Source organism: Oryzias latipes, chromosome 15, assembly GCF_002234675.1.
Source record: "Oryzias latipes chromosome 15, ASM223467v1".
Classification (NCBI taxonomy): domain Eukaryota; kingdom Metazoa; phylum Chordata; class Actinopteri; order Beloniformes; family Adrianichthyidae; genus Oryzias; species Oryzias latipes.
This window is the reverse complement of record NC_019873.2, coordinates 12,824,762-12,852,659: the sequence shown is the minus strand read 5'-3', so window position 1 is coordinate 12,852,659 and position 27,898 is coordinate 12,824,762. Positions and strand designations below refer to the sequence as shown.

Sequence of the window (27,898 nt, the reverse complement as noted above, 5' to 3'; positions counted from 1 at the left end):
TCCTATCCTCTGCGTCCCCCTCACTCACACCATCACCCTTATGTCCACCCCTGTACTACATCCATGAACCTTTGGGCTTTCTCCAGACCTCTTTCCCGGTAGTTCCAATCTCAGCATCCTCTTACCAACAAAATCACTAAATCTCCTTTCAACATGTTCAAACCACGTCACACTGTTTCTCTCCAAAACATCCAACAAAAAATGTCCCTCAGTCTCTGCGATGTATTCTTTCCTGGTCCTATCCATTCTCGCTTTGCAATGGTGGGCAGAACTGTGACACAATCAGGTCAGAACTTTGCGTAATCACCAGAGCTCACTTGTATTCCTTGAACCTTCTGGATGTTTCAGGGTCTTAAAGACTCTAAGCAAAACACAAACTTTTTAGAGTAAAATAATTTATTGATCCTATAGTGGGGAAGTTCCAGCAGCTGGAAAAAAAGTTACAAGAACAGGATCCATAGGATCAACAAACAACACCCGTCATATTTACAATTGTAAATAAAATGCACTTACATGCACCACTTGAATGGTCTGACGGCAAGAATGAATGACGGCACTTCCTGCTTAGAGCCACTGCAGTGTGGAGCAAAGGGTGAGAGGGGTTACCCAAGATGGATCTCAGTTTTGCGAGCATCTTCCTCTCTACTACCTGGTCAATAGATTCCAGTTTACAGCCTTTGTTCCGTTCGTCGTGAACTAGTCAGGGACGTAGAAGTCCTGTCCTTGTGTGATCATTCAACCGTTCCTGACCCACAGGACTGTCACCTAAATCCTCTCTTGATCCAACATGTGATGTAGAGGTGCTTCCGTCTCTACTTCATTTTCTAGACTCGCAGCTGCTGCTCTGTGATGACTGAACACTCCAAAACTGGATCACATGGACTTCATGTCCAGTACTGCCGGAAAATGGGTTATTTTTCCCCAGGCAGCACCCTGGGAACATGCACACAGACACGCTATTCCTCTTTTTTTTTCTTAAAGTATTGATTTTGTACATGTTTTTATGAGTTACGTTCAAAATAAACACCAATTTGAAGAAAATTGCTCTTCAAAGTGTGTTTTTCTTTGTAAAAAGCTCTGGTATGGCTTTAAACACAGCAGGAAAATAGATCAGAAAATCAGATTCATAAACAATTTCACATAAATGTCTAAATCTGTCTTAGGTGATACCAATTTTTTACCGCAACCATCCTTTGATCTGATCTGATCCTCTGACACAGACTTTACTGAACCAACCTTTCACTATAGACAGAAATGTAAAAAGATGCCTCAGAGGAGGAGAGGACACGCTCCCTCAAAGAGGCAGTTGAAGTCTCCTTCTTCAGTGCAATCCCTCTGTAAAAAAGGAAGAGATTTATATAGTTCCTGGTGATAACATTCAGTGGAGCTCCTGTGTTAGAACTGAATCTGCTCCGATTACAAACACCAAAAGTTATTCAATGGTTGTTTCAACCCCAGCTCTCTGTTAAAGCAAAAACATCTGAGTAATGCTCACTCACTCAAGATTAAAAGTCAATATCGTTATATCAATGATCACTTTCAATAAACTAAAAATGACTCAACCTCCTGTTCTGAGTGCGCTCTATCTCATAGGAACTGCTGTTGGTAGGGTTTTATTTTAAGTTACCACTTTGATTTTTATCCATTTAAAATAAAGAAAGTAGAACTCCACTCCGATGTTTGTTGTCATTTCTTTGTCACCTGATGAATGGCACTGCTTCACAGCTTCTCTGGATCCATGAAGAAGTCTGCAGTACATGATGTAAGGTATAGTCTCAGTCCACAAATCTTCACCGATGCTCTGGGGCCTGGTCCTTAGTGCGTGATGGATCGTATTAAGTTTCCTGGTTTTTCAAAGGAGTTTTGTTCTTCCAGCATCAGTATCTGCAAGAGAAAAGCAAACCAAACCACTGTTCACTTTTATCAGCATGTACGAGATCAGAGAAACATGTAACTACGAAAGATTAGATTTAGTGGGGGAAAAAAAACATATCAGGCCTTTGTGCTTGTCAATTTCCCTGATCAAAGTCCCCACTGGGAGTTTGTGCTCGTCAGGTTTGGATTTGGTTGAGGCCATGGATGTCTCAGATAGTGTTTTCTTCTGAATATCATGATGAAAGTATTTTCAAAGATAAATGCTGTTGCTTTTGGAAGATTATCTGCCGATCAATTAACAATCTAAAGCCGAGAAAATGCAGATGATAAACGTCCTCTCTCATTCTGTACAGGATGCACTGAACCCCCCTCCCTATCCCTAAAATCTAACATGACTAAATGATGAGTTACCTTTGTGCTATCCTAGGCACTTTACCATTGGGAGTTGGGTCATCTAGACCCACTAGACAATGCGCTGAACCTTTTTTATTCATTGATTTGTAAACCTCACTGGTGTCCATGGATTACATGAAATCTTTCCACCTTTATCCACCTTTGTCATGGAAGGGTGAACACGTCAATGTAAGGGTGGGGTCACCTAAGATAGCACAAGGGCTAAAGCAGTCACATTTTCTTTTTAGTTGCTATAAAAAGTAAGTGGAGGGTGAAGGAAATGCAAACCAGTCAAAGTTGGTTGAAAACAAGAGTAAAAGGAAAAACACATTTTACTTTATTGTGGAGTACTTTTCTTTGTTTTATCATTCAAGTTATCTTTCAGCTCTATTTTTAACTGTCTTTGAAAACTGCAGAAACCTGAAGCTTTAAAGAAGCATCACCATATTTGAGACAGTTGACCCCAGGCTCTTCTCAGATGGACATTCAAATAAAAGCAAAGAAAAAAATATTTTAATAATCTCCAGCCAGTGTGGTAATATGACAATAAAAAATAAGGATATTTGTTTTGTTTAACTGTCCTCTCCTTATCCATCCAGAGACTCCAAAAACACAGCCGGACATCCTCGGATCAAGATCACAATCTTAGCTGAAGACACTCCAGAGCCTAAATGCTGATATTTGTCATTAAAACAACTCATGCATCTCAAAGTAGAAGAAAAGGAGCAGGTCAGCTACCTAAATTGTGAAAACACAAACAATGGTTACATTTATAGAAAAGGCAACCAATATCGATTGGCTGTTAAACGCCAGCTGGATAGCAATTAGATCCAAGCAGTGATGTAGGTAATGAATGAAAGCATGGGAGCAAAAATGACGGCACCCCAAGAAGCTACAAAGAAGGAAACAACCAATCTTCCTAAAGTGAATTACTCCAAAGCTGTACTTCAACAAGGAGTAGGGCAGGGGTCTGACACATGCAGCAGCTTCATCCCCCCCTTTGGGGCTTTTTGGCTTTGAAGAAATATGCTAATAAATAAGAATAACGGGTTTGTGGTTTTAGTGATCAGATAACTGATGAAAATAATGGTGAAAGGTTTAATCTGTAGTTAGAACGTTTTATTGTTAGTTAAGTTTAAACCACATATTCTTACCTTCTGATGAACAATAGTGTCTGGTTGCTGTTCAAATTCCCAAAGTATAGAACTAGAACTAGATGTAAAGGCTTCAGAAATGTTGGATTATACACCAATCTTGTCAAGTTTATATTCAATAGTAAAAGGAGAAAAAGGACAAAGACACACCAATGACAGAAAATGTCCCTTTTGACTTGACTTTATCGCATTTTGAATTTCCATTAAATCTGCTGCAGCAGGAGAATCGTATTTGACACTGGGTGTATTTTATTTTGAAAAGTACTTGTGGGTGCTGCTTTCAGAAGTAAAAGAACTTAAAATAGAAATATACAAAACTTAAAATTCAATTATTGCAAATATTTTAAAATGACATTTTCTAAATAAATGGCTAAATGGCCATAAATACAGTCTATATTTTAGTGTGGCTTGCAGTGGTCAATGAGAAACTTGCTGAAATAGCTCTTTTAGCATTAAAGGTTGTAGACCCCCGTCTTAACCCTCCTGTTATGTTACGGGTCAAATTGACCCGTTTTAAAGTTAGAACATCTAGGGAAAATAGTTAAAAGTATTTTTTCAGCATGAAACTTCTTTTGCTTGCCTTAATTAGTGTAATCAACGTATATTATGAATTTGGTTCATCTCACATATTTGCAAACCCCCCCTGCATGTTTATATTACATAGATACTGTTCGGGTCAATTTGACCCGGCAGTCAAACTGGAGGTACAAGGATGTCTTATTTTTATATTAGTTTTCCTTTATTTGCAGCTGTGAGACATATTTCACCCCAATCACACACATAGACACATACACACAAACACACACATACACAGGTGCATGGTTGTTATGACTTTTGACAGGAACCATCTATGTTCTCGTAGGAAAACTCAACCCACATACAGTGGACACTCAACAGGGGAGGGGCAAAACATATAAAAGATTCTCTGCATGGGAGTCCTTCCAACATTACACAGGCAGACCTTTACAAAATGAGCAACCAAAGCAGAACGATGACAGTCCAGGAGGCTCTGGAAGTCATCACTGATCATGATCAGAAGAAGACTATCTTGAGCTAAATTCTGATTCTAATGATTCTGATTTTAAACCAGACGAGGGAATTGCTATTCCTGTTCCTCCAAGCAAGACATTCATATCAAAGAATGGTAAAATACATTGGTCTTCATCCCCAAATATGTGTCAGACAAACCTGTCTGTAGAAAACATATATAGACAGTGCCAGGGCCCAATAGGATGGCAGTGACTCATGTGACCATGTCAATTCAATTCAATCTAATTCAATTCAATTCCATTTTATTTGCATTGCCCAAATTCACAACAACTGTCGTCTCCATGGGCTTCGTATTGGTAATTGAAAAAGTAAAACATAAAATCAAAAGGATCATGAATGCATAGAATTCAATAGGAAAAAACTAAATTGAACTAACTAAACAAACTAAACTAAACGGTCACCCCTTCCCTTAGACCCTCCGTCACGGTAAGGAAAAACTCCTAATAAAAAAACGGATTCCGGAAAAACCGAAGAAACCTCAGGTGTTCCACATGAAGGAGGGGTCCTCCCCCAGGACGGACAGGTAATGTACCAGAACTCATAGAGAGGAAATAATATATCTAACGCTACAACTACATATATAAAGTCCAGCAGACGAGCTTCATCCAGACGGAGTTGGGGGGATGGCCGGGGGCACGAGTCGACCCGGAGACAGGATCCAGGTCAGGACAAGCATGACCTGTGCGAAATGTGCAAAATTAATTTGCACAAAGCACAGTGTGATGACTGGTCACTCTTGTGCTGTGTGGATGTACAGACCCACACACAACTTCATATTGCGATTGCTTGTCTGTTGTATTGTTATTTTGTTTTTTTCTGGTTTACAGTGCATGTATGTAAAACAAAATTTCAAGATCATGTTTCAATGTTAGGTAAAACTATGGCATTTTATATGTTAGTCTTTCAAAAGTAATACAGTAGTGAAAAATTCAAAAAAAGTGAGAACATGTATATTTTTAAGAAAAACGAGTAAATTATCTAATAATTGAACCACTTCCTGTTAGAGGTAAGGAACAGCATTTCACTACGTTTTTGAAAGAATGATTGGTAATGGAGATAGTGATGATATATTTACACTGCTTGTTAGGATTTTCTGGGTTTCAGACTTTTTTTAATTAATAAAACATGCACCGGGTCAAATTGACCCAGGAACATCATCTCTGTTCCTCACAAATGAACATAACAGGAGGGTTAAGGGAAAAAATCAAGAATTACTAGAACAGTAGGATAGCATCAATACATTTTAAGTCACTTCTACCTCCCCACAGGCCATTTGCTTTATTGAACCGTTACCCGAAAACAGTAGTCCACCTAGAGGCTGACAGTTGACAGCACTGCAGATTCCTCTTCCTTTGTCTTCTTTTTTCCTGGCTTCCTGCTGGATCTCTGTCATTTCACACAAGTGCCTGGAATTACAATCCACCATCAATCCAAAACCTTAACTGTATTTATGACCAATCACTTCTGCCAAAACTCGCTGGTCTGTCAGCTTCAAATGTGTGGAATTAAGACCATACTTGCCTTCAGGCTTGCTCCCAAACCAACTTTTAACCTTTGACCTTTGACATTGTTCCCAGAAACAATGGAAGTAATTTCTCCTTGAGCACCTCCCAACCTCATCAGAACAACATCCACCCTTGTTGAAACTCCGATCACTTCTTTCTAGCCGTGACAATATTGTTGGCACCAGGGGGTTAGCCCCGCCTTTAGCTCCTCAGGGGAAATGGGGAATCTCGGGTGTAAAGGGGGCTGTGAGCAGAAGTGACCTCCATGCTGTTTGAAAGAAATGGGCTTTGATACTGAAAAGGAGATTATGTCTCTCAGCCTACTTCTTCCTTTCTGAGACTGTCTGAAGTCTTGCGGTGTATGGGGCATGGACAGCTTTCCCATGCAGCCAGTGAAATAGCAGCTCAGCAATTGTTTCCCCGCTACAGTGATGTACCAGCTGGGTCATTACAATATCTTCTCTGGTTGACACTATCTATTACTGACTTGAAATTTTGATTCGGGGGCCCCATTCAAGGCATCTGATTCCAAGTGGCTGGACCAGTAACATAAAAGCAAATAACAGCTTTGTTTTTTTACTCAGTTGAAAAAAAAATGCCTCAACCAACATAATAGCCTAATTACTTATTATTAGACATTCACAGAGGCCAATGGATCTCTAATAAAATGCATTTCACTTTTAAAAAAATTTGTTTATTCAATTTTCCACAGACTGAATACTTTATATCTGACACTGAAGCAATCCTAATAATAAACTCAGGAGGGGCTATGGAAAAAAATGAAACACTCTGCCTAAAATGTAAATGTGCAAATCAATGAGAAAATTAAACTAAGTTAAACTTGTTAACATTTGTGAACATCAATATCAGGATTCAGATCCTTTGCAGAAACACCTGGTTTGCTGCCTGAATTTTGTGGATACACCTGCCTTCTTCCTGACCTTTACTGGGATGCCATCAGTGACCAGACTGACACCATGTGACCAGTTCACTCCAACATGGTCTGGTGCAGTAACAAGAGAGCTGACTATGTCATCAGCTGTTGTTGTTGTGTCCATCAACTCAAGACAATGCGCTGTGATGGTCTCCTCAACAGCTCTAATATGCACAGCTGTACATATCTGTGATGTCGGTGCTTCCATCAATAGTGACCAAAAATGCAATAAATGACTGGATTCCTTCATTTGGCACCCAAGTCTCCTCAGAGATGTTGTATCTGCAATAGTAAAATCCTTGACAGACTTATGCTAGCAAACCTCGACTGCTTTTTGTGGGCACTAGACTTCTGCAGCCTTCATCATTTTTCAATAAGTTTACTATCCAAAAATGGTTTGGATTTTTGCACCAACCTTTTTGCAATAAAGTAGCTGTCACTGCTCCATCACTAACATCACAGCTACAGAAAATGCAGATGATTGTTTTTTTCAGTCCAGTTAATAGTTAGTAAATCTTCTATTTTCTTAACTGAAAATAGTGAAACTTTTCTTTATGGTCAGTCTCATAGTGGTGCTGAATGTTATATTCTTTGAGCACCTGTTGATGACATACCAAGCATGCAGGTTTTGCATTCAGCTCCATGAACAAATCTTCTTTCTCATCCCATCAGGGGTTGCCACAGCGAAACAACCTCTCTTTCGAGGAGGAGTCGCATGGTCAACTTGGCAATGTTTTACGCCGGATGCCCTTCCTGACGCAATCCTCTCAAGTTATCCGGGCTTGGGACCGGCACAGAAGCAGAGGAGCAATAGGGAACAGCCCGGATTCGAACCCTGGTTTCACGGACAGAAGGTGCCGCAAACCAGCACGAGCTAGACTGGCTCCAGCTCCATGAACAAATAAAACTGTCAATTTTTCCTGGAAAGCTCAGCACTCCACTTCAACCTTTTTTTTCTTTTTGACAACATTTTGGTCGTGCTTTTTTTAAAACATCCTTAGAATTTTTACTCTTCATGACTGGGCTGGATTGAACCATCTGGGCCGTATGTTTGACACCCCTGGTCTAAAACCATGTTCACACCGACCTCAGCAACTTAAGTCTATGTAAATGCTTGTTTGGGGTTGTGCATTCAAAACTCTTGCATTCATGCATAGCTCCGCAAGTTTTTAACACCCTTTTTTGGGCTCTACATACAAAACATGTGGCAACTGAACAGGAGTTGAAAGTTAAACCAGGGTGAATATTTTGTCCAATCAGGGACTTGGATTTGGTTATGACGTATTGATGGCCATCCTTTAAATTCATGAAGTGCCAACCATCTCTAAATTAATCATAGAGGGCAAATTGATTATAGTAGATTGAGCTCGGCAAAGTCTTTTGTATATTAGAACAGAGCTGTGAAAGAAAAACCCTGGAGCAAGATTTAAGAGATTTGCACCGGTTCAAAATTTTGCACCAAGTCTCTCCACATGCTTGTAGTGCACGTGTCGGACACGTGAAGGGAAACAGTATAAAAAGAAAAAGAAGCCCCTCCCTGCTTGTCCAGTGTGAGCACCGTGGGCTAAATTCCCAGTATGCACGTCACATGCCCGGTGTGTCTGTAGCAACACATATGCTCTTAGCGTCTTTCCAAATATGTACAATTACATTCTAAGTGACATGTTAAATAAGTTTCCCTCATGTAGCTTCCTAAATACAATGTGTGTAGCTATCTGTTCATTTACAGTGGGGCAAAGCAAAACAACTTTTATAGGTTTACTTTGAGCTATTTAGAATATGGGAAAATCTTCTTTTTTTTTTGCTGCAGCTGATTTAACAGTTGAGGTAATAATCAAGGTGAGTAAAACTACCCGTGTTACCAGCACTCAAGTAACCGAAGTAAAAAAAATGGAAATCTTTTACTGTTAGGCACCTGTTGAAATCTTTTTGTATTGGGGTTAACAATGTTCTTCCCCCACATCATCATAGCTCATAGATGATTTTCAAATACAAAAAATAGTAATGGCCCACAACAACCTCCCTGGGGCACTCCAAACTGTAAATATTTAGGAAGAGAAAAAGTACCATTAATATACACAAATAAGTATTGTATTAAATAACTTTTATTACAATGGATGTATTATTAACTGAACTGAACTGCTGCCATTCCTGATCAAGCTATGCACTGGTGGCACTCCGATAATGAAGTTAAATCCTCTATGGGAGATTATCCTTGCGTTTGCTGAACTTTCTTGGACGCCCTGAAGCATTCTTTACAAGAATTGAACCTCTTTGCCTGAAGTTCTTGATGATCCTATAAATTGTTGATTTAGGTGCAATCTTAGTAGCCACAATATCCTTGCCTGGGAAGCCATTTTATGCACCGCAGTTATGGCTGCACGCGTTTCTCTGCAGGTCACCATGGTTAACCCTTGTGCTATCCAAGGCACTTTGAAGTTGGGAGTGGGGTCATCTGGACCCCAAAAGACAGTGCGATGAACCTTTTTTCTGCAATGAAATGTGATCTTCACTGGTGTCCATGGATTACATGAAATCCTCTTCGCCTTTATCCACCTTTGTCATGGTAGGATAACGCAACAATGTAAGGGTGGGGTCATTTTGACCCCACAAGATAGCACAAAGGGTCAACAATGGAAGAACAATGATTTCAAGCATCACCCTACTTTTAACATGTCAAGTCTGCCATTCTAACCCAATCACCCTGACATAATGATCTCCAGCCTTGTGCTCGTCAACATTCTCACCTGAGATAAGACGATTACTGAAATGATCGCTGCAGGTCCTTTAATGACAGGAATGAAATGCAGTGTAAAGTTATTTTTTTAGGATTAAGATCATTTTCATGGCAAAGAAGGACTATGCAATTCATCTGATCACTCTTCATAACAATCTAGAGTATATGCAAATTGCTATTATAAAAACTTAAGCAGCAACTTTTCCAATTTCCAATATTTATGTCATTCTCAAAACTTTTGGCCACAACTGTGTATGATGTTAACTTTTTAATGATCTACAATATCAAGTACTAAAGTAAAATTGTTCAAACCATCACTTTATCAACTAATGTTAACCATTTAACTGGCATCTCATTAAGAGTTGTATCAGCTTTCTATTTATAATGGGAATTAGAATTATAAAATAATGCATAATTGAATAATTTACTTAAATACAAACTTTTTATTACCTTGCGAACTGGAAAATGGGCTTGGTGTTGTGCTCGGTATCGCTGATTTAGAAACCATCTTATTTTTTTTTATACAAAGGTAGATCTTTGGCAGATTTCAAGACCTGTGGAAATGCTCCCCACACTCCCCCTTGTCAAACATAGGTTATAAAGTGACATGTTGCAATTTAAATAATTTCCAAAAACTACCACGTATGACACCATGTAGTATATGAACTTTTTTCCAAAGGAAACCTCCATCCATTTTCCAAACCTTGTCACAGGGTTGATGGAGCCTATCCTAGCTACTGTTGACCACAGGCAGGGTACAACCTAGACAGCTTGCCAGTCTGTCACAAGGCCACACACACATATTCAAACCTAGGGACAATTTTAAACTATCAATTAACCTAATTTTTTATTTTTTACAAAAGGTGCTTCCAACTTTCTAACGGAGATTAATGGATTATTTGGCCTTCAAATCTTTTTTTTTTTATTTCAGGAAGAGGGTCAAGCACCATCTTTTGAACATGGCCTTTAGACGATCTTATCTGATTATTTATCTTAAAAATAAAACAAATATTTATTAATTTATTTTATTTACTTTATATTTCTTTTATTTTGATACATTTTATATATAATTTTTTAACTATCTTCTTTTAATGATTTTAGCCCCAGTGTTTCCTCATGGGAATCCTTTGTGCCAGGGTTTACTGGTTTGGTCTGGGGTTGTTGCCACGGTGCCCGTCCTTGCTGGGGTCCAGTATTGCAGCCTCACGGCAAAGTGGACACTGGAACTACTGTCAACTACTGCTGATGAGGCAGATCTGGCTCCTGGTATGAATGGATTCTTAACATAGTGTGTCCTCAAAGCAGAGCCAAGTCATACATTTGTTTTAATTACAGTTGTGTTTTCATGCCTGCATTCATTGTGGGTGGGGTCACGGGGTGTCTGTGTCAATGGAGGGGACAGGGAGGGCAAATGGGTGGATTGGTTTTAACTTTAATTTTTTATTTTTGTCTTCCTGTTCTTAACTGTAAAGTGCTTTGAGCTGGATGGCATGAAAAGCATTTTTTGACACAAAGACTGATTTCATATAATTTTGTTAATTAGAATGTTTTCATAGAGAAACACTGCAAATTATATGTCACTTCACTCAGTGAGAATCCTTTTTCAGTTTAAAAAGAAGCTGGGATGGGCCCTGCAGAAACCTTTAAGAAAGATGACCATCTTTTGTTATAATTCCTTTTTCCTCAAGTGGTTTGTTTAGCTGTAGTAGCATCTTTGAGCAGTTCAGATGTAATATTGGCTTTGTGGGGTTGAAAGTAAAGTTTAATTGTTTAAATGTTGCACGTTTGCTCTTTTAAGGGAAGAACTCATTGCTAATGGATGCACACAAAAAGGATTTTTTATAACTGCAGTTTATATTGTGTGCAGGCGGTGAAGAGTCAGCACAGGAAGGTACCAATCCCTCCTGGTTCCTAAATGACTAAATGGACCTGCTGCTGACCTAACTAGTTTTTGTGGAGCATCGATGTCATAAGTCTAAACATCAGAGGCCTAATTTCTTAAATTGTGGAGATTACGGTACTGTAGAACATGGTATAAAGAGCACATATGCAAGACTATATTTACAATCATGAAAGCGCAGCTTATGCTTTCTAAACACCATCCTGCACTTGTGAAGTTCTACCACACCTGGCTGTCATTTAACCATTGAAAGTCTAGATTAATGCTAAATGAGCATGCTAGTATTGATCAGATGCTTGTCAGCCAGGTAAACAGCAGGTTTGAGTCTGAGGAAGAACAGAAAAAGGTTAAGTTAAGGAGCCTTACCTCAAGTATTTCACAGGAAAACTGACATGCAGGAACACGAGTGACCTTAGATATACAACAGTAATATCTGCAGACAGCAATGATGCAACAGGCAATGACGAGGATTGAATACAGACACACAAAGCAGCTCGTTTTTTGCCAGGGATGACAGGGTTAGCAGATCATTAGCAACAGTTTCAGTGGGCTATGAGGGAAATCAGATGTCTTTTTTGATGAGTTTTAACTAAAATCACAACTCTTAAAAATGTAAATATTCTGTAATTTAGTTACAGTACAGTGAAGCAGTTGCTTCTTAATTTTAATGCTTATTCTCATTTCATCACATCTGTGACAACACAGAGTACGAATGTCTGACATATTTGAGTGCCAAGTCTCATGTAATGTTTGGTATTTTTAACCTTCAAATTTTTGACTGCTGCGGAAAACCTTGCAGTGTTTTATGTTTCTACTGCAGAGTGAAAATGTGCAAAGGAAATCCCCCCAAATACTGATGTTTACATAAAGGTTTGCATTCACATTTCCACCAGTAATTCTGTGCAGAAAACTTTAGGACTGCAGCACTAGGAGGTCATCATCTGCTTTACCCAAGAGCAGCTGCACTCAACATGTCACCTCCTGTCCTAAGTTTGATGATTTTTCATCCTCCGAGTCATTTTCCTTGATTGAATTTGCCGCCATTATCATGTCTGAGGAAGTCCTTCATAGTGTCCTAGATCTTCATAAGATGTAAACGCTTTAAACACAGCTTGGTAAACCTTGAAGAAGCAGGTCTTTGGAGTATTGCATCTAACATTTAGTAAGCAGTGAAATGATGCAGTAATAATGATTTTATTCAGTTTGACAGAAGAAAAAAAATTACATTTTAGCAAACCACAGTTCCCAAGGAAGTGCTGCAAAGGTAAGAAAGGATCTCTTCTTAAAGAACAGCTCACATAATCTACTGATGTTAAGACGTTTATAGGATGCAAACAGGACAAGAAAAGACAACAAGTCACTTTAAGGAAACATTTCTATAAAGGAACATAAAATCCAAACAACTTCTGCACCTCTTAGCTCTTCTCACAGCTCACCTCCATCATCCACTTCTCCAAAAAGTCTTGCAGGTTTTGATTAAAGACCTCAATGCCTTTGTTTGACAGATGGATGCCATCAGCTCGATACAGGCCTGTGTTTGTGCCACATCGAATGTTTTCATGGCTCAGAGAGGTACCACCCAGCTCTGAGACAATGTTCTGAATCCTACGATTCACAGTGGTGCGCACCAGATCCACTTCGTGGCTGTCGGGGGAGTGGGGCCACACCCTGCGAGGGAGGATGTTGGACCACACCAGAGCGCATTGCGGAAAGATGCTCCTAATGGAGGTCAGGTCTTTCTTGACAGAGGCCAGCAAGTTGGTGGGGCTCTCAGTGCTCAGATCATTGCCGCCCAGGTGTATGATGAGGACGTCTGGATTGGGCCAGTTGGTCTTCACCTGGTGGAGCTGGGGCAGCAGCTGAGGCCACATCATGCCTTGGATGCCTTTCCACCAGATGGTCACCTTGCTGGGGTCCATGCCCAGCTGCCTACCTACCTCAGGAGACTTGGCGCGGGACTCAGCCCAGTACAAAAGGGAGTGACCACAGATCCAAATGTTCTTGGGTCCTTTGCTCATCTGTTTGCCTACAAATTTTAACAAGAAATTTGTGAGGAACAAGATCTCATTTAAAAATGACAAACTAATCTTAAGCCCTTGGGCTGTTTTACAAAGCTCTACCAGAGTTCTCCCACACTCCTGGATATTTAAAAAGGCCTAAAACAGAAGAGGTCTCCACCAATGCAATTGATGATGTTCTGGAGCACTGAGCTGATGGAGGGACATGAGCTCAGATGACAGATATGGAGATGCAGCAGGTCTTTGTTGCCAGTTTCTTTCTAGTTGATACTTAATGGTCTTATGGATTCAAAACATTTCCTTTTAGCATTACTCCCTATATTGACCCATACTGATGCAGTTCAGTCATTTTTTGTTGGAAAACTTTTTTCTGTCAGACTACCAAGACTGATACCCTTGTTATGAACAGGGTTTGCTTGATTTAGGACTTAAATATTTTACCAAACCAACAGACGTAATCTGCAATGCCAACCCTGTTCTTCATATTTTCTTAGGGTATTTTTTTGTTTAGTTAATTTATATCAAACATATTAAAACAATAATGGATACATGTATACACTATCCGATTACTATAGTCATATATTTAACAGAACAGTTAAAATGTCTGAAATGGAGATAGGCAGAAGCTGACACCATTTTAAGCCCACTCTCTTATAATAATTAGCCTACGACAACAAAAAAAACAAAATCCACACAATATATTATGATCAATATCATTATCTGTCTGAAAATGTATCAACCATCAGCACATCATTATCACATCATAACAAAATAATAGATGCAAAATTTATTACAGATATATTATATTAGGAACTAGAAAGCACTGGACAATCGTCAGCTCAATGACCTTTGTCAACTTCTGTATATCTTGGCCAAGGGCTCCCACGACTTGCAGCACATCATTTCCTTCAATAATGAAATGGTGGTTTGATTGCTTGCTGTCTCTGGCTATGCTCAAAACATCTTCTACAATTCATGCTTGTTGACTGTTCAAGGAGGTGTCAGTGTTAACTCATCCCTTTCATCAACTAACATCATGGCAGTTTTTGGCTGCAACGCTGTTTAGGTATATGAAATCTACAAAAATGTAAAAAAATGCTAAAATTAGGGATACATGTCAGTTTTTACGCAATTAGTTGATCAGCTCCTTGACGTTCTTTTATAAAGCCAATAAAGCTGGTGGTTGACCTCATATTCTCTGTCCTGTTTTCGTTTATCATCACAATACTGTTATCAGATCAAGAGAACAGTGTTGTACACCTCTGGAGACAGAGATGGTCTGAGATCGAGATAACCTGTACTTGGGAGTCAGATTGGCTTTGGGAAAAGTGGCGTGTTGTGAGCTGGACATCAGACAATACAGGTGCAGATATCATGTTGGTTTTCTGCAGAACATCCACTATCACAGATGATTTTCAACATTTATGAGTTATTATTTAACAATGACTGAAATAAAAAAAATAAAAAATTACCTACCTTCAAAGTCAAGTCCATAAGTTTGGACATTCAGTAAAGGTTTCTTCCTGATCAAACAACAAACTAACTGCTAGCTAATAGAAGACATTCTAGTTTTAAGATGGCCAAAACGTGGAACTATACATTTTCGTTCTTATGCGAGCTTAAACAGTAGGTAACTGAGATTTCTACTGAGAGCGACATTTTCTCTTCTACCTGTTTTATTAAAATTTTATATATTTTCACAATAACAGAAAAAATAAACGCACACTTTCTTAAGACTTTGACTGTAAGGTGCACCGAATTATAAAGCACATTAAACAAAACTGTCACATAATGCGATGCGACTACACCCAGAGAGGAGCCAAGAAGCAGTTGATTGGAAATAGGGGTTGATGAGAAATTTTCTTTAGAACTTTGTTGCTTTTCATGCCTCTTATCTGCAGTAAGCAGCCTTACAGAGAGTGCAACGCGACGGATAAGTCAAACTTTATTTAAGTCATTCATATAACTCAACATAGTTCTGATGTAACACATAAAATACAAAACAATACACTCACTTTTTCAGTTCATTATATTGAAGCACAATACGTATCATTCCGCTACGGTCTTGACTAAAGTAACCACAATGCTCCGACAATCCATCAAGTGAGACTTAAAGGTTTACCAGAGTCGTACAAAAACGTTTTGACAGATTTTTGAGCGGCGTTTACCACAGAAAATCATTTTATGGTCAAATAGTATAACCAAAATTCATAGACTTCAACGTTAGTGATTAACGCACGATGCTTTTTGATCTCTGCATTTCAGTAAAAAATAAAATGTTCAGCATGTTGCAGCAATCACTTACCTATGATCTGTGGACGAAGCTGCACCTCAAACTGCTTATATGATGTTAAAATTATCGTCCTGGGAATTGCTGTCAGATCAACAGCTGTGGTCTTTCTAATAGCTAACTCCCTCTCTCATCTGAGGTGTGATTGACTAAAATGCAACACAGTATGAACACAGTATGAGTGCTGTGATAAAGAGGGATTCTTCCCACGGTGTCCAACAATAGCCAATTTGCTGGTTTGTAAAACTTCACGTAAACGCTTGTAATGATGAGCAGGTAAATTAGCTGTAAATCTGCAAAAACATTCCATATTGGTACTAAGGTCACCGATATTATTCAGCATGTTAAAAAAAGCCACCACTTTCAACAGAAGTTTACTTACAGATATGCATGTTAGTCCACTCTTTTCAATGTTTATGTCTAAGACTTAACATTGATTAAGCGCTTCGAGTCAAATCACGTTTGAGCATTAGCTTTCTGAGCTAATGTTTGTACTCGAAAGAACAGCTGCAAACAAAGTTTGACCGACGGAAACTGGAGCTAGATTAAATCTGAAGGAAATAGTTAACACTGAATAACAGACGACTTATGGAACAAATAGGACTAATATCCAACAGCGCCATTACTGCAGACGAGGAGTGAAGCTGCACTTTACGAGTTTGTCGTCCTGTTATGACATGCCACTGAAAGACCACACTCAAGCTGCATGAACACTAAACTACAAGGTGCTGTCACTCTGCTGATCCGGGGATGACACATTTAATAAACATAAACAAAAGAGAAATGTTTTTTCTTTTCTCTGTCAAAACACCTTCTGCCTTTTGGAGCCAGAAAAATAGGCTTTGCTTGGCTGAGTTTGACAAAAACAAAATGTAACTTACCCTGTTGAAGTTTACTCGAACCTAGACTTTCCATCTTTGAAAAGTTCAAAATCCTCTGCGACATAAATGGTCGATTTCTAACTGCTGAGGCGCAAAGTATTTCTACTCTGTGAGAAATGGGTAGATGAGAGGCAAACGCACACACATTCACACACCAATGAGGGGTGTGGCAATGATGCCTAACCTAACGGCCCGAAGGTAAATAACAGTAGTTTGTCATTTGTGTCTCAAGGTTATAAGTACACATAAAGACTAGCTCAAATCAATCTGCTGCCTGACTAGATTAAAATCATCTTACAGTCAGTTCTAAATTATCTCATCGATAATAATGATAACATGAGTTCTGGTTCGCGCTGAAGGTAAACAAGTAATACAGGTATACAGTAAATTGAGGAAAAACCGAGGTTTTACACAACCTGGTATCTAAGCCCTGCTTTAGTTTTATCACTACTCTCATCGGTTTACGTTTACTAAAGTTCACAGGCACACAGGTATGAATATTAATGTGCCCAGGCGCCTCCTTTATTGGTACCAAATTAAAATTTCTGCCCAAAGACAATCAACTGCCTGGCAAAAAGACAAAGAGCAAGGTGGACGATACCTACGAGCGATGTACCAACTGAGTCCCCTGAGTCTTCATCTTTATCTTGGTCTTCACTCAAAGGTGCTTCAGGACGAACGTCTTGGTTTATCTCCTCTTCAGCAGTGTTTGCTCTTATATTCACCCCCACGGTGAGTTAGGTCACATTCTTGAATACCAAACGAGGTTGAGAGGAAGTCTGAAGCTAGCTGAAATGTAGTAACACTCAGTGGTCACTGTTGATTCTGGTTTTTACCTGCTTTTTGGTGATTGAGAGGCTGTTTTAATTCCGCTGGTTTGTATTGCTACATCTAAGTAAGCAAGCGACAATTCAGAGAAACAAGGGCCAGCTCAGTAATACTAATAATAAGCTCCATTCTATCATGACAGTCTGGTACAGCCGTAGCTTATATGTGAGCTATGCTATTTGATGGAGATGGATCTCTGTGATCCTTCTCCAAGTTGCTCCTCAATGACTCCGTCCCCTCTCTACAGTAGACCACAATGCTCTGAGCTTTGTGGGAATTAACACTAACAACAACACAAAAGCCAGAGGCAGATGTTTTCTTAAGCAGAGTTTTTAAACGGTTTCTCTTTGGACCCCTGAGACAGTCAGCCCTGAACTTATCAAACCTACATTCATCAGATTTTCAGTAACCAAAAAACATGCAACAAGTGTTTGATCGGATTTCTATTATAACTCCCTCCAGTAGAGTGTTTCAGCTCAGGACAGCAGGAAACACGGTCAACAAAGTATAGACTGACGATTCTGATGAAAGCGTCTCTACTGGAAGTAGAGCTCATGCACCACAAGAATTCTGAGTAGAGTCTGCAGGTGAACCCGCCATATGACCACTGAGTGTTACTCTGAGAAGAATGGACTTCTTGGAAATAACTTTACCGCTGCACGTCTAGCTAATTATTAAGAACGGTTGAGCTTGTAGCCTTTGCTCTACTGACCGACAGAAGAGCAGTCCATTCCGTCTGTGTCCGGTTTGAGACCTAAAGCTCAGATGATCCTTGTAGTCCAGAGGAACACAACTGCTTTTACTTTGTACGGTTTGCTTAAGCTTGTCTACCTGACAGAAACAAAGACAGATGAAGTTCTAGCTGTGTGGTCTGAACCTGAATCTGGCTGATTTGGTGCAGATGCGCTGCACCTGAACAAAAGAGTAGCTACGCTGTCTTCACCTGATCTGCTGTGCATTCTTTGCTAAGATACTAATAATGAGAACATGTGGGATTTTTGAGAATCCCTGAGAGCTGAAGAACGCCTTTTTAGGAAAAAAAAACTAATGTGAAATTTGGACCCTTTCAAATCTACATCAGTGAGCACATCTCCTTTAGGCATGATGGATAAAGATTGATGAAAAGTTCTGATACCTGCAGAAATGGGTCCATCCGCAATATGGTCTCCATGCTTCTTGAACTGCTGTTCTGCTCTCTGGCAGTGTGGATCCAGCTACAGAAAAACAGAAAGCACCAGACCCTTCAGATGCAAGTCACCCAAAAAGACACTGAAAGACTCCAATGACAGTATGGGTCTTTAACAGTCTTTAAAATAGATTTTACAAACACATAACATTCTGAACATTGGCCTGCAACATCTGGTCAGGGTCTTACCTTCTCCACATGCTTGGATCTCAGGTTGTCTTCAGTGTCTGCAGAAGACAATGGGTTGGCCCCCATCCCTGTCGGCAGACTGAACTGGACAGATTTTGCAGGCTTGGTGGCGGGCTGCGTGCTCAGAGATTTTACAGTCTCGATCACCTTCAGGCAGCGCGCCACCGTGGTGGACATGGACTGGACACTGGAGGTTTCTGCTGTCGTGAGGAGATGTGACGAGGAGCTGGGGGCTGAAGCTTCATTAGATTGTTCAATGAAAGGAAGGGCTGACCGGGTGGAGGGTGGAGCAAAAAGAGGTTGACCAAGAGGGCGCCGGGGCGGGGGTCCTGGAGGGGGCCCTGGGGGAGGCTGAAGAGGCCGCCTTGGAGGGTGTCCTGGGGGAGGACCAGGAGGAAGACCCAACTTTTGCCGAGGTTGAGCAGCTTCAGTGGAACCAGAAATATCTGTGCTGCTGCAGGAGGAGGTCTGTGAAACCTGTGGGGTCATGCTCAGTGGCCAATTGAGTGGCACAGGTGGATGCTTGTAATTAGCAGGGGGAGGGCCTGGAGGTGGTTTTGGAGAAGGGGTGGAGGTTGGACTGTTCACTGCTGTCTTGGTGAGACTCTGCAGTTGCTGCACCTTCTTCAGGGTCGCCAGCTCTTGCTGGTCCAGGAAGTCTTCATACTCAGACACAGAGGTTTTCTGTCTGCTAAGGGGCTCCATGCTGGAAGATCTGACAGAGGAGGTCAGCTCAGCAGCACTGCTACTGTTCCCAGAAGGCTCTTCTTTGACAGAGACGGCCTCTCTTTCTGTTGAAGAGGACTTGAAGCTATAATTTTTCTCCTGGGCTCGGCTGGCGAGCGTGGACACATCTCCTGAGCTCAACTTTAGGCCAATGCTACGCAGCAGACTCTGGATTTTGTCGTAAGGTTCTACCTTTTGTTTCTCAGTTGTTCTTTCCTCTGAAGACCGTTTCAGACTGGGCTGGTCCCCTTTCTCTTCCAGGGGCAGACTGATGCCTGTTGGCTCCTGTGCTAATCCCACAATTCGGGAAAAGCCCCCTCCATCCTGAAGGGCGCGCTCGTGAGGGAGGAGGTCGTCCGGCTCCGGTTTCTTCTTAGCATCAACCTTCTTGCTAAGCATGTCCAGGAATCGATCCAGCGGCGGTTTCTCAGCTGGAGGACACTGTTGAGGTGTTAAAACTTTTGGTTTGGGGGAGGGGCTACGAGGAGGGGAATCTATGGGAGAAGGAGGCCTGAAGGCATGTTGGAAAGACGGTTGAGGCTTAGACGAAACAGACGAAACTTGCTGAGATTGAGGTGGAGGGGAAGAACGGTAGGGCACTGGAGACCGGCTTCGTTTGTGGGGAGGGTGCAGATCGTGTTGCCGATCATAGTAATGGTCATCGTAGGGTTCATCATAAACCTCGTAGCGATCTGTGTAACGGCGGCTGGTGGAAGCAGGACCTGCAAGCGGAGGCTCACTGTATAGGCGGCTTTCATAAGGGCCCTCAGTGTACACGTCCCGTCCATATGGGTCACTGTAGGGATTACTGTACCGCCGGCTGTGGTAAGGATCATACAGTCGGTCATAGTAGGGATCATCGTAAGGAGGGTGCAGGAGGTACTCTGGCTCAGCTGGTCTTTTCTTCAGTATGGACCTTGGCGTGGAGATTCTACCGTGGTCATAATCTATGCAGGTCCTCTGTCCAGGTTCCAGTCCTCGGGGGTCGATCTCCACTAGGGCCTTCTTGTAAGCAATCATCTCATTCAGCTCCTCCAGTTCCCGCTTCTTTCTCGCCAGCTCACTGTCCACAACCCCACCTTTCCTGGGGGGGCTGGGTTCACGCCTTCCCCTGCGACTTTCCTCACGGTCTCTGCTGTTTTTGCTCCTCCTCTTTGTGGACCTTTCCTGGCTCCTGCTGCGGCTCTTGGAGCGGCTCCTGCTTCGGCTCTTGGAGCGGCTCCTGCTGCGGCTCTTGGAGCGACTCCGCCGATGCGACTCTCTGCTCCTATACCTTTTAGCTCTGCGCTCGATGCTTGGGCTGCGCCTCCTTTGAATAACTCGTCCATACTGGTCTTTAGGTGGACTCCTACTCTTTGCTCTGCTCCTGCTAGCACTTCTGCTCCTGCTCCTGCTGTACTTGATCCTGGTAGTGTTGTAATCCTTTCTCAGATTTTTCACCACCGTCTTTAGCTTCTCTGCCTCTGGTTTGGTTTTCCTAAATCATCAGAAGTGGAGAAGACACATTTTTCATGAGAATTCAGAAAACATCTCAAGTTGTTTCAAAATTGATACTAAATTCAATGAGTAAGCCCTTTACTCACTCGTTTTCCTTTGAGGGTGGTGTCAGCTTGATGGTCATCTAGACAAAGTCACGACAGGTATCATCACTCAGTTCCCACAAAGTTTTTAGCAGCAACACGCGATCTGTGTAAATGCTCGATGAGCAGCATGACTTCACAGCTCACCTTTCCTTTGTTTGCCCCCACGGCACAAAGTTTCCGAGCTGGGAGGAACATCTTCTCAGTGAACCGCTTGATCCTGATAGCTTGGATGCCCCCCTCTGCAGAGTCATGCTTTGACAAGACAAGTTTTCAGTCAGAAACATAAAGTTGACTCCTCCTCCTCCTGCAATGAGGAGGAGGTCCAGAATCTCATCTGATGTCATTGAAAAGATGGGAGGCTGGTTCAAGTCCTCCTGTTTTCCTTGACAGGCAGAAGCGTCAGTCTCCCAGTTATTCTAAAGGAGCTGTCCCATCTGAACTTGGCTCAGGTCTTAGCCACACACGTCGACCTCATTTGAAGCATGACGGCGTCTTTCTGACCGACCTCCAGCCTTAGGGTCCTTCATAGAATTTATGAACAAGAATAGACGTACTCACCGGTACGATGCTGAACTCCACTTTCTCATTCAGCTCCAGCTTTTTTTTCTCTATGACTTCTGACATGGCGAAGAAGAGCTGGGGGTTTTGAGAGCACTTGATGAGTCCAGACCCGTCAGAGAACTCGATGACAAGCCCCTGGTGAAAGAAACATAGCACTGGTTGTGGACTCTGCAGCTAGCAGAAATGAAGAAAACCAGGAGAGTTTGTCAGGCAGCACAGGACCAGCTGCTGCCGTTCTTACAAAGTGACGCTGCTCCGTGGACTCCTCAAAGGAGTCGTGAAGGATTTCCACAAATGTCGCTCGTTCCTCTTTGGTCTCCCGATGAGTGGCGATGTTGAAGCGCACCTTTAAGACAGCAGCAGCAGGTGAGTCACATATCTGCATGAAACTGGGGTGTGAACCTTGAGCTTTGACGTTGCAGATGTGACGGAGATCGTTCCGACCTCACCTTGTCCCCAACCAGCATGGTGGCCGTGCTCAGCAGGTCTCTCTGACGGAAGGGAAGCTGCTTCTGCTCTCCGTCGATGGTCATCACCAGTCGCCCCATCTCTGCATCTGCTTGAATTCCAGTCTCTGGTGCCTCGTTCTTCACCGGACCATCATCACCCTCTTCTTTTTTTACATTCTTCATCTCCTCAGCTTCGGCTGCTTCCTCCTGCTGTTCATCGCCTTTGTCTACTTTTATTTTAATCTGCAAACAATAGACAGAACCCTTTAAGAGGGGAAACTGAACTCTTTTTTTTTTTTTAGAGTAACCTGAAGACAAACTTCTCTACCTGTCTGGTCTCCTCTGGATCTGTCTTCATCTCTTTTATGGGGATTCTGGAAATGGCTTTAAGGATTGTGCCGTCGAACCGCTCCTTGCTGATCTCGTCCATGGAGTTGGGAATTTGAAATTTGAAGCCAAAAGGTGTCCACTGTAGGAGGACAGACATCTCCTCAGCCTGAAGCCAGACATGAACTTCAGTCTAAACAACACTGAGGTCCCCCTACCTTGTTTTTGGCAGCTGCCAGCGCAGCAGCTGCCTCCTCCTTCTTCTTCTTCTCTGCCTCAAGCTCCTCCGCTTCCCTGCGCTTCCTTTCCTCTGCCTCTTTCTTCTTCTCCTCTTCATCCCGTTTTTTCTGTTCCAGCAGGATTTTGTCTTGGTTTTTCTTCATCCTCCGGAGCCTGATGGCTCTCTTCGCCTCATTCTTCTGCAAATGGGTTGGGGTCAGGTCATTTTCCATGAAAGGTCAGATCCCGTCTGGTGTGTTTGACTCACCTGGCTCACAGTGAACTCCACCTCCTGGTGGACATCATCAGCAGTGAACTCTGTGTCACTGAAGTTCTCGTTGAGGTCGAAGGGAAGTTCACCGTGCTGATCTGACTTGATCACACCTTCGTCGGCACTCAGAGAGACAATGGTTCCCTGGAAGCAAGAACCAAAGCATGTGAGCCTCATCTTCACCTCTTCATGTGACCTTACTGACAGCATCCACCCATGGGAGTGAACTGATGGAGACTCTCTCCCTAATATGATGCACAGGTCCACACAAAGCTGGCGCGTGGGAGTTACCAGCTCTCTGGTCTCCTTGGTGTAGCTGAAGGTGAAGGGGATCTTGGGTCTGATGTTGGCAGCTCTCCGCCTCTTTGTCACCGTGTCTAGCAGCAGGTTGATCAGCACGTGGTCGTTCTTCAAAAGCGTGACGCCACAGTCTTTGTGGTCAAAGGTCACGTTGGTCTTGATGGGGCCGATGTTGGCATGGATCTGGCCCGGATAACCCGGCATGTTAGGCTGAAAAAGAATGATCAGGAATGGTTATACAAAAGAAAGGCTGAGCCCCATTGACTCCACCCACTTCTGATCAAAGCTGGTTTAACTGGGGGCAAATGGGATGTTGAAAGTCTGATTCAAGCAGCAATGATTGATTCCAGCTGATTGGTGTGGTGGTAGAGCGGCCCCCCTGAAAGTGGGGAAGTCTTGGGTTCAAATCCATGGATGAATCAAACCACAGACTAAAAATGGAACCACTCAACATTAAGGGGGGAGGATTGGAGGGTAAATCACCAAGCACGGCTGTGAGTGGAGCTCACCATTCCCCCAGGGAATTATGGGTCAACTACAGAGGAAACATTTCGCACACGCAGGTAAGCAGAAACTGATGAGACCAACTTTTTAACATGCTTCAACTGCCTGGTGTGTTGAGCTGCAGGGCAAGAAGCCCCGCCCCAAAAACCAAATTGAATATCCGTGCTTAGCACTAATGAATTTTTAGGCAGAGAAAATTTGAAGTAGAAGTAGCAGGTAAGTAAAATAATTGCGTACTTTGGTGTAAGAAGTAAATATTTGAGGCTAAGAGGATCTAAACATCACTGATAAATGAAAAGAAGGGCGGAGTCAGAGTAAAGAAACATACCTTGGGTTCAATGATAGGCTGGCTGACAATGCCTTCGTACAGCTCTGAGTCCAGAACCATGTTGGGACCTATGTCTATCTGGCGGCTGGCCTTCTTCTGGATCTTGTAGGCAGATTTGTCAACATCTTCAGGAGCGCAGAGCGTCAAGAGGAGGGGCTCCTTGGAGCGCTTGATTCTGATGGCGCGTTTTCCTACTTTCAGCTAAAACACAAATCACCATAAAAAAAGAAAGGAACAAAAATCTGAAAAGAGCTGATCATGTGATCGCAGTGTGGGCAGAGCATCCTCACCTGGATGACGGTGAACTCCACCTCCTCGCTGATGTCCTCCTCCGTGAACTCGATGTCACTCAGGTTCTCTCCGGTTTCAAAAGGGAGATCGCCGTGTTCGTCTGATTTGATTATGCCAGTGGTGTCCTTCAGGCTGAAGATGACGCCCTGCGGGACAGACAGACGAGGCGCCTCAGACACAGCTGCACTTTGAAGTGGTAGGGGGGAGGGGATCAAAGGAGGGGGTTTCTGGACCTTCTCTCGGATCTCGTTGGTGTGGCTAAAGGTGGCAGGAATCTTAGGTTTGATGTTGGTGGCTCTGCGTTTCTCTGTCACGATGTCCGTCAGCAGGTTGATCAGAACCTGATCATTCTTCAGCAGTGACACTGTGCTGTCCTTCCTCTCAAAAGGTAGGTTGGTTCGGACCGGTCCGATGGTCACATAAACCTGACCCGGGTATTGGCGCTCCCCAGGCTGCGGGCAAACAGGAGCAGCAAGTTCAGCAACACATACAGGTCTAAAACCACAGCACCAGAACGAGAGCGGGACCGTTTGAACGCACCTGAGGCTCCAGAATGGGCTGACTGACCACGGCTTCGTAGATCTCCATGTCCACGTTCTCCGTACCTCCGGGAGCAACTTTCACATCTGTAGCTACGCAACGGTTCAGCTAAAACCCAGAAAAACAAAAATCGAGGAGGGGAACCCTTATGACCACACTCAAAACTAAGAACCAGCAGCTGACTCACTTTCTCCTCACAGGCGGTGAAGTGGACCCGGACCCCAGGAGTCATTGCTTTAGGGTTTCCAAAAAAGACGTCAAATTTGAAGGTGAACGTCTTCAGGTCTTCCCTCTCAATATGTCCAAACGTGGGCTGCAGTCAGAAGACGACAAGGTTACATTGACAACCCAGGCCAGAACTGAGACTTCAGTTGCTATAAACCTCACCCCGATGAAGGAGATGATCCCAGAAGAGCGTCCTGGGGGGGGCCTGAGGACGCAGACAGACACTCACGTCAAGACGGTTTCAATCAGAACTGAAACAGTTCCAACAGTGACCAGAAGCAGAGTTTTGGATGCGTTCTAAATGCCATTCCAATTCAACACTCAAACGTATTAAGAGGCCAAACTTTGACCATAAGAAATTCAGGCAGAACCCTGACAACCAACTGACTCTTTACTGGAAGGTTAGGAACCAGAATCAGATCAAATCCAAAGCAGGAAAGAGGAACTCACTTGTCAAAGGTGCGTTTTCCCAGCAGGCCCAAGAATTTGGCTGTCTTCCCCTCTACTTTTGGTTTGGGGGTGGGCTCAAGTGCAGGGGAAAGAGGGGGAACAGGATCAGGGACTTTGGTAACAGCTGGTACCTCAGTGCTGGCTTTAGGTTCTGTTGGTGTCACGTCAGCAGGAGGAGCAGAAATCAGAGCTTTAATCTGATGGACAAAAAAAAAAAACACACCAGGGGATTTCAAAATAAAACCTTAAACTCTCCACAACACGGAGCATTGCTGCAAGGTATTTGGGGTTGAGGGTCTGTGTAGAGCCAGCCCAAGACACATCATGTCTTCGCGGGAATCCCAGCCACAGCAGAACTCACCCATTCAGGCTGCTCTGGAGGTGGGTTCAGCATTGGTTCCTCCGCAACGGCCTAAACACAAAGGTTTTGTCAGCACATAGTCCACTGACTGGGACTTCCCCGACACCCTCACTGGGTCCAGCCCAATAGCTCAGGCAGCACAATCACGGTAAAGCACCAGAAAAGCTTACCTCTCCGGTCCAGCCTGAAGTGGGAGGGAAGGGAGGGAAGCCAAACCCAGGAGGCATCACTGGAGGACAGGCTACGGGGTTAGCAGGATGTGGGGGTATACCTGGGGGCGGGGGCACAACTGGGGGTACCACAGGTGGCACCGCTCCTGGTGGAACCGATTGAACTGGAGGAATTGGGGGGACTGGAGGAACAGGCTCAGGCCCCCATGGCCCAGGGGGGCCATGACGACCCCACTCTGGATGTCTCCAGTCCAGACGATCCCACTCAGGTGGAGGAATCCAGTCTTCGGGGTGAGCCCCCCAGCCCGGAGGCAGGGGTTCTCTGGAATACCAATCCCGTGGTGGTGGGGGACCACGTGGATCCCAGTCAGGAGGTGGGGGGGCCCTTGGATCCCAGTCAGGAGGTGGGGGGCCCCTTGGATCCCAGTCAGGAGGAGGGAGGGCTGGCATGTCCCAGTAGGGATGGGGAGGCCCCCTATGATCCCAGTGTGGAGGTCCTCTCGAACCCCATCCTCCATGAGGAGGTGGGCCCCACTCTTCAGGCGGAGGACCCCATCCCCCGGGAGGTGGGGGTCCCCAACCCCCAGGAGGTGGAGGTCCCCAATCCGGCGGACCTCTAAAAGGAGGCCCGCTTTCTCCTAAAGGCCTGCCCCGTCCTGGTCCATCTCCCCGGCCCATTTCTTCAACAGAACCGGGTTTCGCAGTAGTCGGGCCTCAGCGCTGTTAGCACAGCAGCTAGCAGGCCGCGCGCCCACCTCCTAACAGTTACGCGGCAGTCAGCGTCACGCCACGGAACGTGAAAGGTTATTATTACTGATAATTTCTGCCAAAACGTGACCTTTAGGGACGAGAATTTTGAGTTTTGGCTGGTTCCGTGTCTCCTTTTGAGAGTGAGTGTTCTTTCTCTTCTTCTTTGAAAGAAATACGACCAACAGCTTCGGTGACACTGCCACCTGCAGGCCGCACGCTGACCAGCAGGTGGCAGTGTCGGATGAAACCCTCTTTTCCCCTCCAAAAACTCTTTTTCCAGTCAAAACTTCATCTTGTTTCTTCTCTTTGTTGTTGAATGCTTTCGTTGCATGAGCAAAGTCTGTATTGTTGTAGTTTTAATGAATCAACTGCTTTTGATTTTGTTTACAGGTGATGAGTTTAAAATAATTTTGAAGTTCTTTTAGCCAAATGGGCATCCTCAGTGCGTTTTTGCCACAGGAAGAAGTCACCCCCCCTTCTGCAGAAGAAAAAAATTATGCATGAAACTCTGGATCTGTTGTCAGTGTCACAGACTTAAAACCCCATTAGCTGTAACCCAGCTGACATTTGTCACACTTAACCTTTTACCTCACTGCAGGAAGCAGTGAGCTGCTCTCAGGCACCACAAACCTACAGGGGATATGCTCCCATCATTGCATAGATGAGGGAGAAAAGGTTTCCCTTTATAAGATTTTATGTAGTTTTTGTTCTTTTGGATGAAAAGCTTCCTCCCCGTTAAAACATGGATCTTGTAATTTCCCAGCCTGATTAGTCTAACAGTTTTTTTCATAGTTGTCTTCACATTTCAGGAGCCAATCAGTTTCTTCTATTCACATATGTTTTGGAAGAAATATGAAGCCAAAAACTGTTGTGTTTTTCAAAAAGTATTTTAGACAATTGTTT

General features: G+C 43.2%; 1 protein-coding gene across 2 annotated transcripts; it reads right to left on the bottom strand.

Annotated features, from left to right (window-relative positions):
- Nucleotides 1–378: 378 nt before the first annotated feature.
- On the bottom strand, nucleotides 379–27,183 carry LOC101169137. 2 transcript variants are annotated; one of them, XR_910114.3, is made up of 22 exons: nucleotides 26,246–27,183; nucleotides 26,076–26,126; nucleotides 25,715–25,911; nucleotides 25,427–25,469; nucleotides 25,227–25,352; nucleotides 25,040–25,147; nucleotides 24,733–24,951; nucleotides 24,499–24,645; nucleotides 24,209–24,409; nucleotides 23,368–23,586; nucleotides 23,074–23,220; nucleotides 22,805–23,005; nucleotides 22,588–22,728; nucleotides 22,260–22,502; nucleotides 22,052–22,156; nucleotides 21,808–21,945; nucleotides 21,394–21,501; nucleotides 21,250–21,287; nucleotides 18,941–21,143; nucleotides 18,701–18,779; nucleotides 1,702–1,884; nucleotides 379–1,335 (listed from the first exon to the last, which is right to left on the bottom strand). XR_910114.3 is itself a non-coding variant. In XM_011484232.3 (21 exons), the coding sequence occupies exons 1-21, from the start codon at nucleotides 26,921–26,923 to the stop codon at nucleotides 12,964–12,966; spliced, it is 6,003 nt and encodes a 2,000-aa protein (XP_011482534.1). In that variant the 5' UTR covers nucleotides 26,924–27,181; the 3' UTR covers nucleotides 12,724–12,963. The 2 variants fall into 2 exon arrangements, 1 of the variants encoding a protein (XP_011482534.1); XM_011484232.3 differs by lacking the exons at nucleotides 379–1,335; nucleotides 1,702–1,884 and adding an exon at nucleotides 12,724–13,574 and having other exon boundaries at nucleotides 26,246–27,181.
- Between the last annotated feature and the right edge of the window lie 715 nt (nucleotides 27,184–27,898).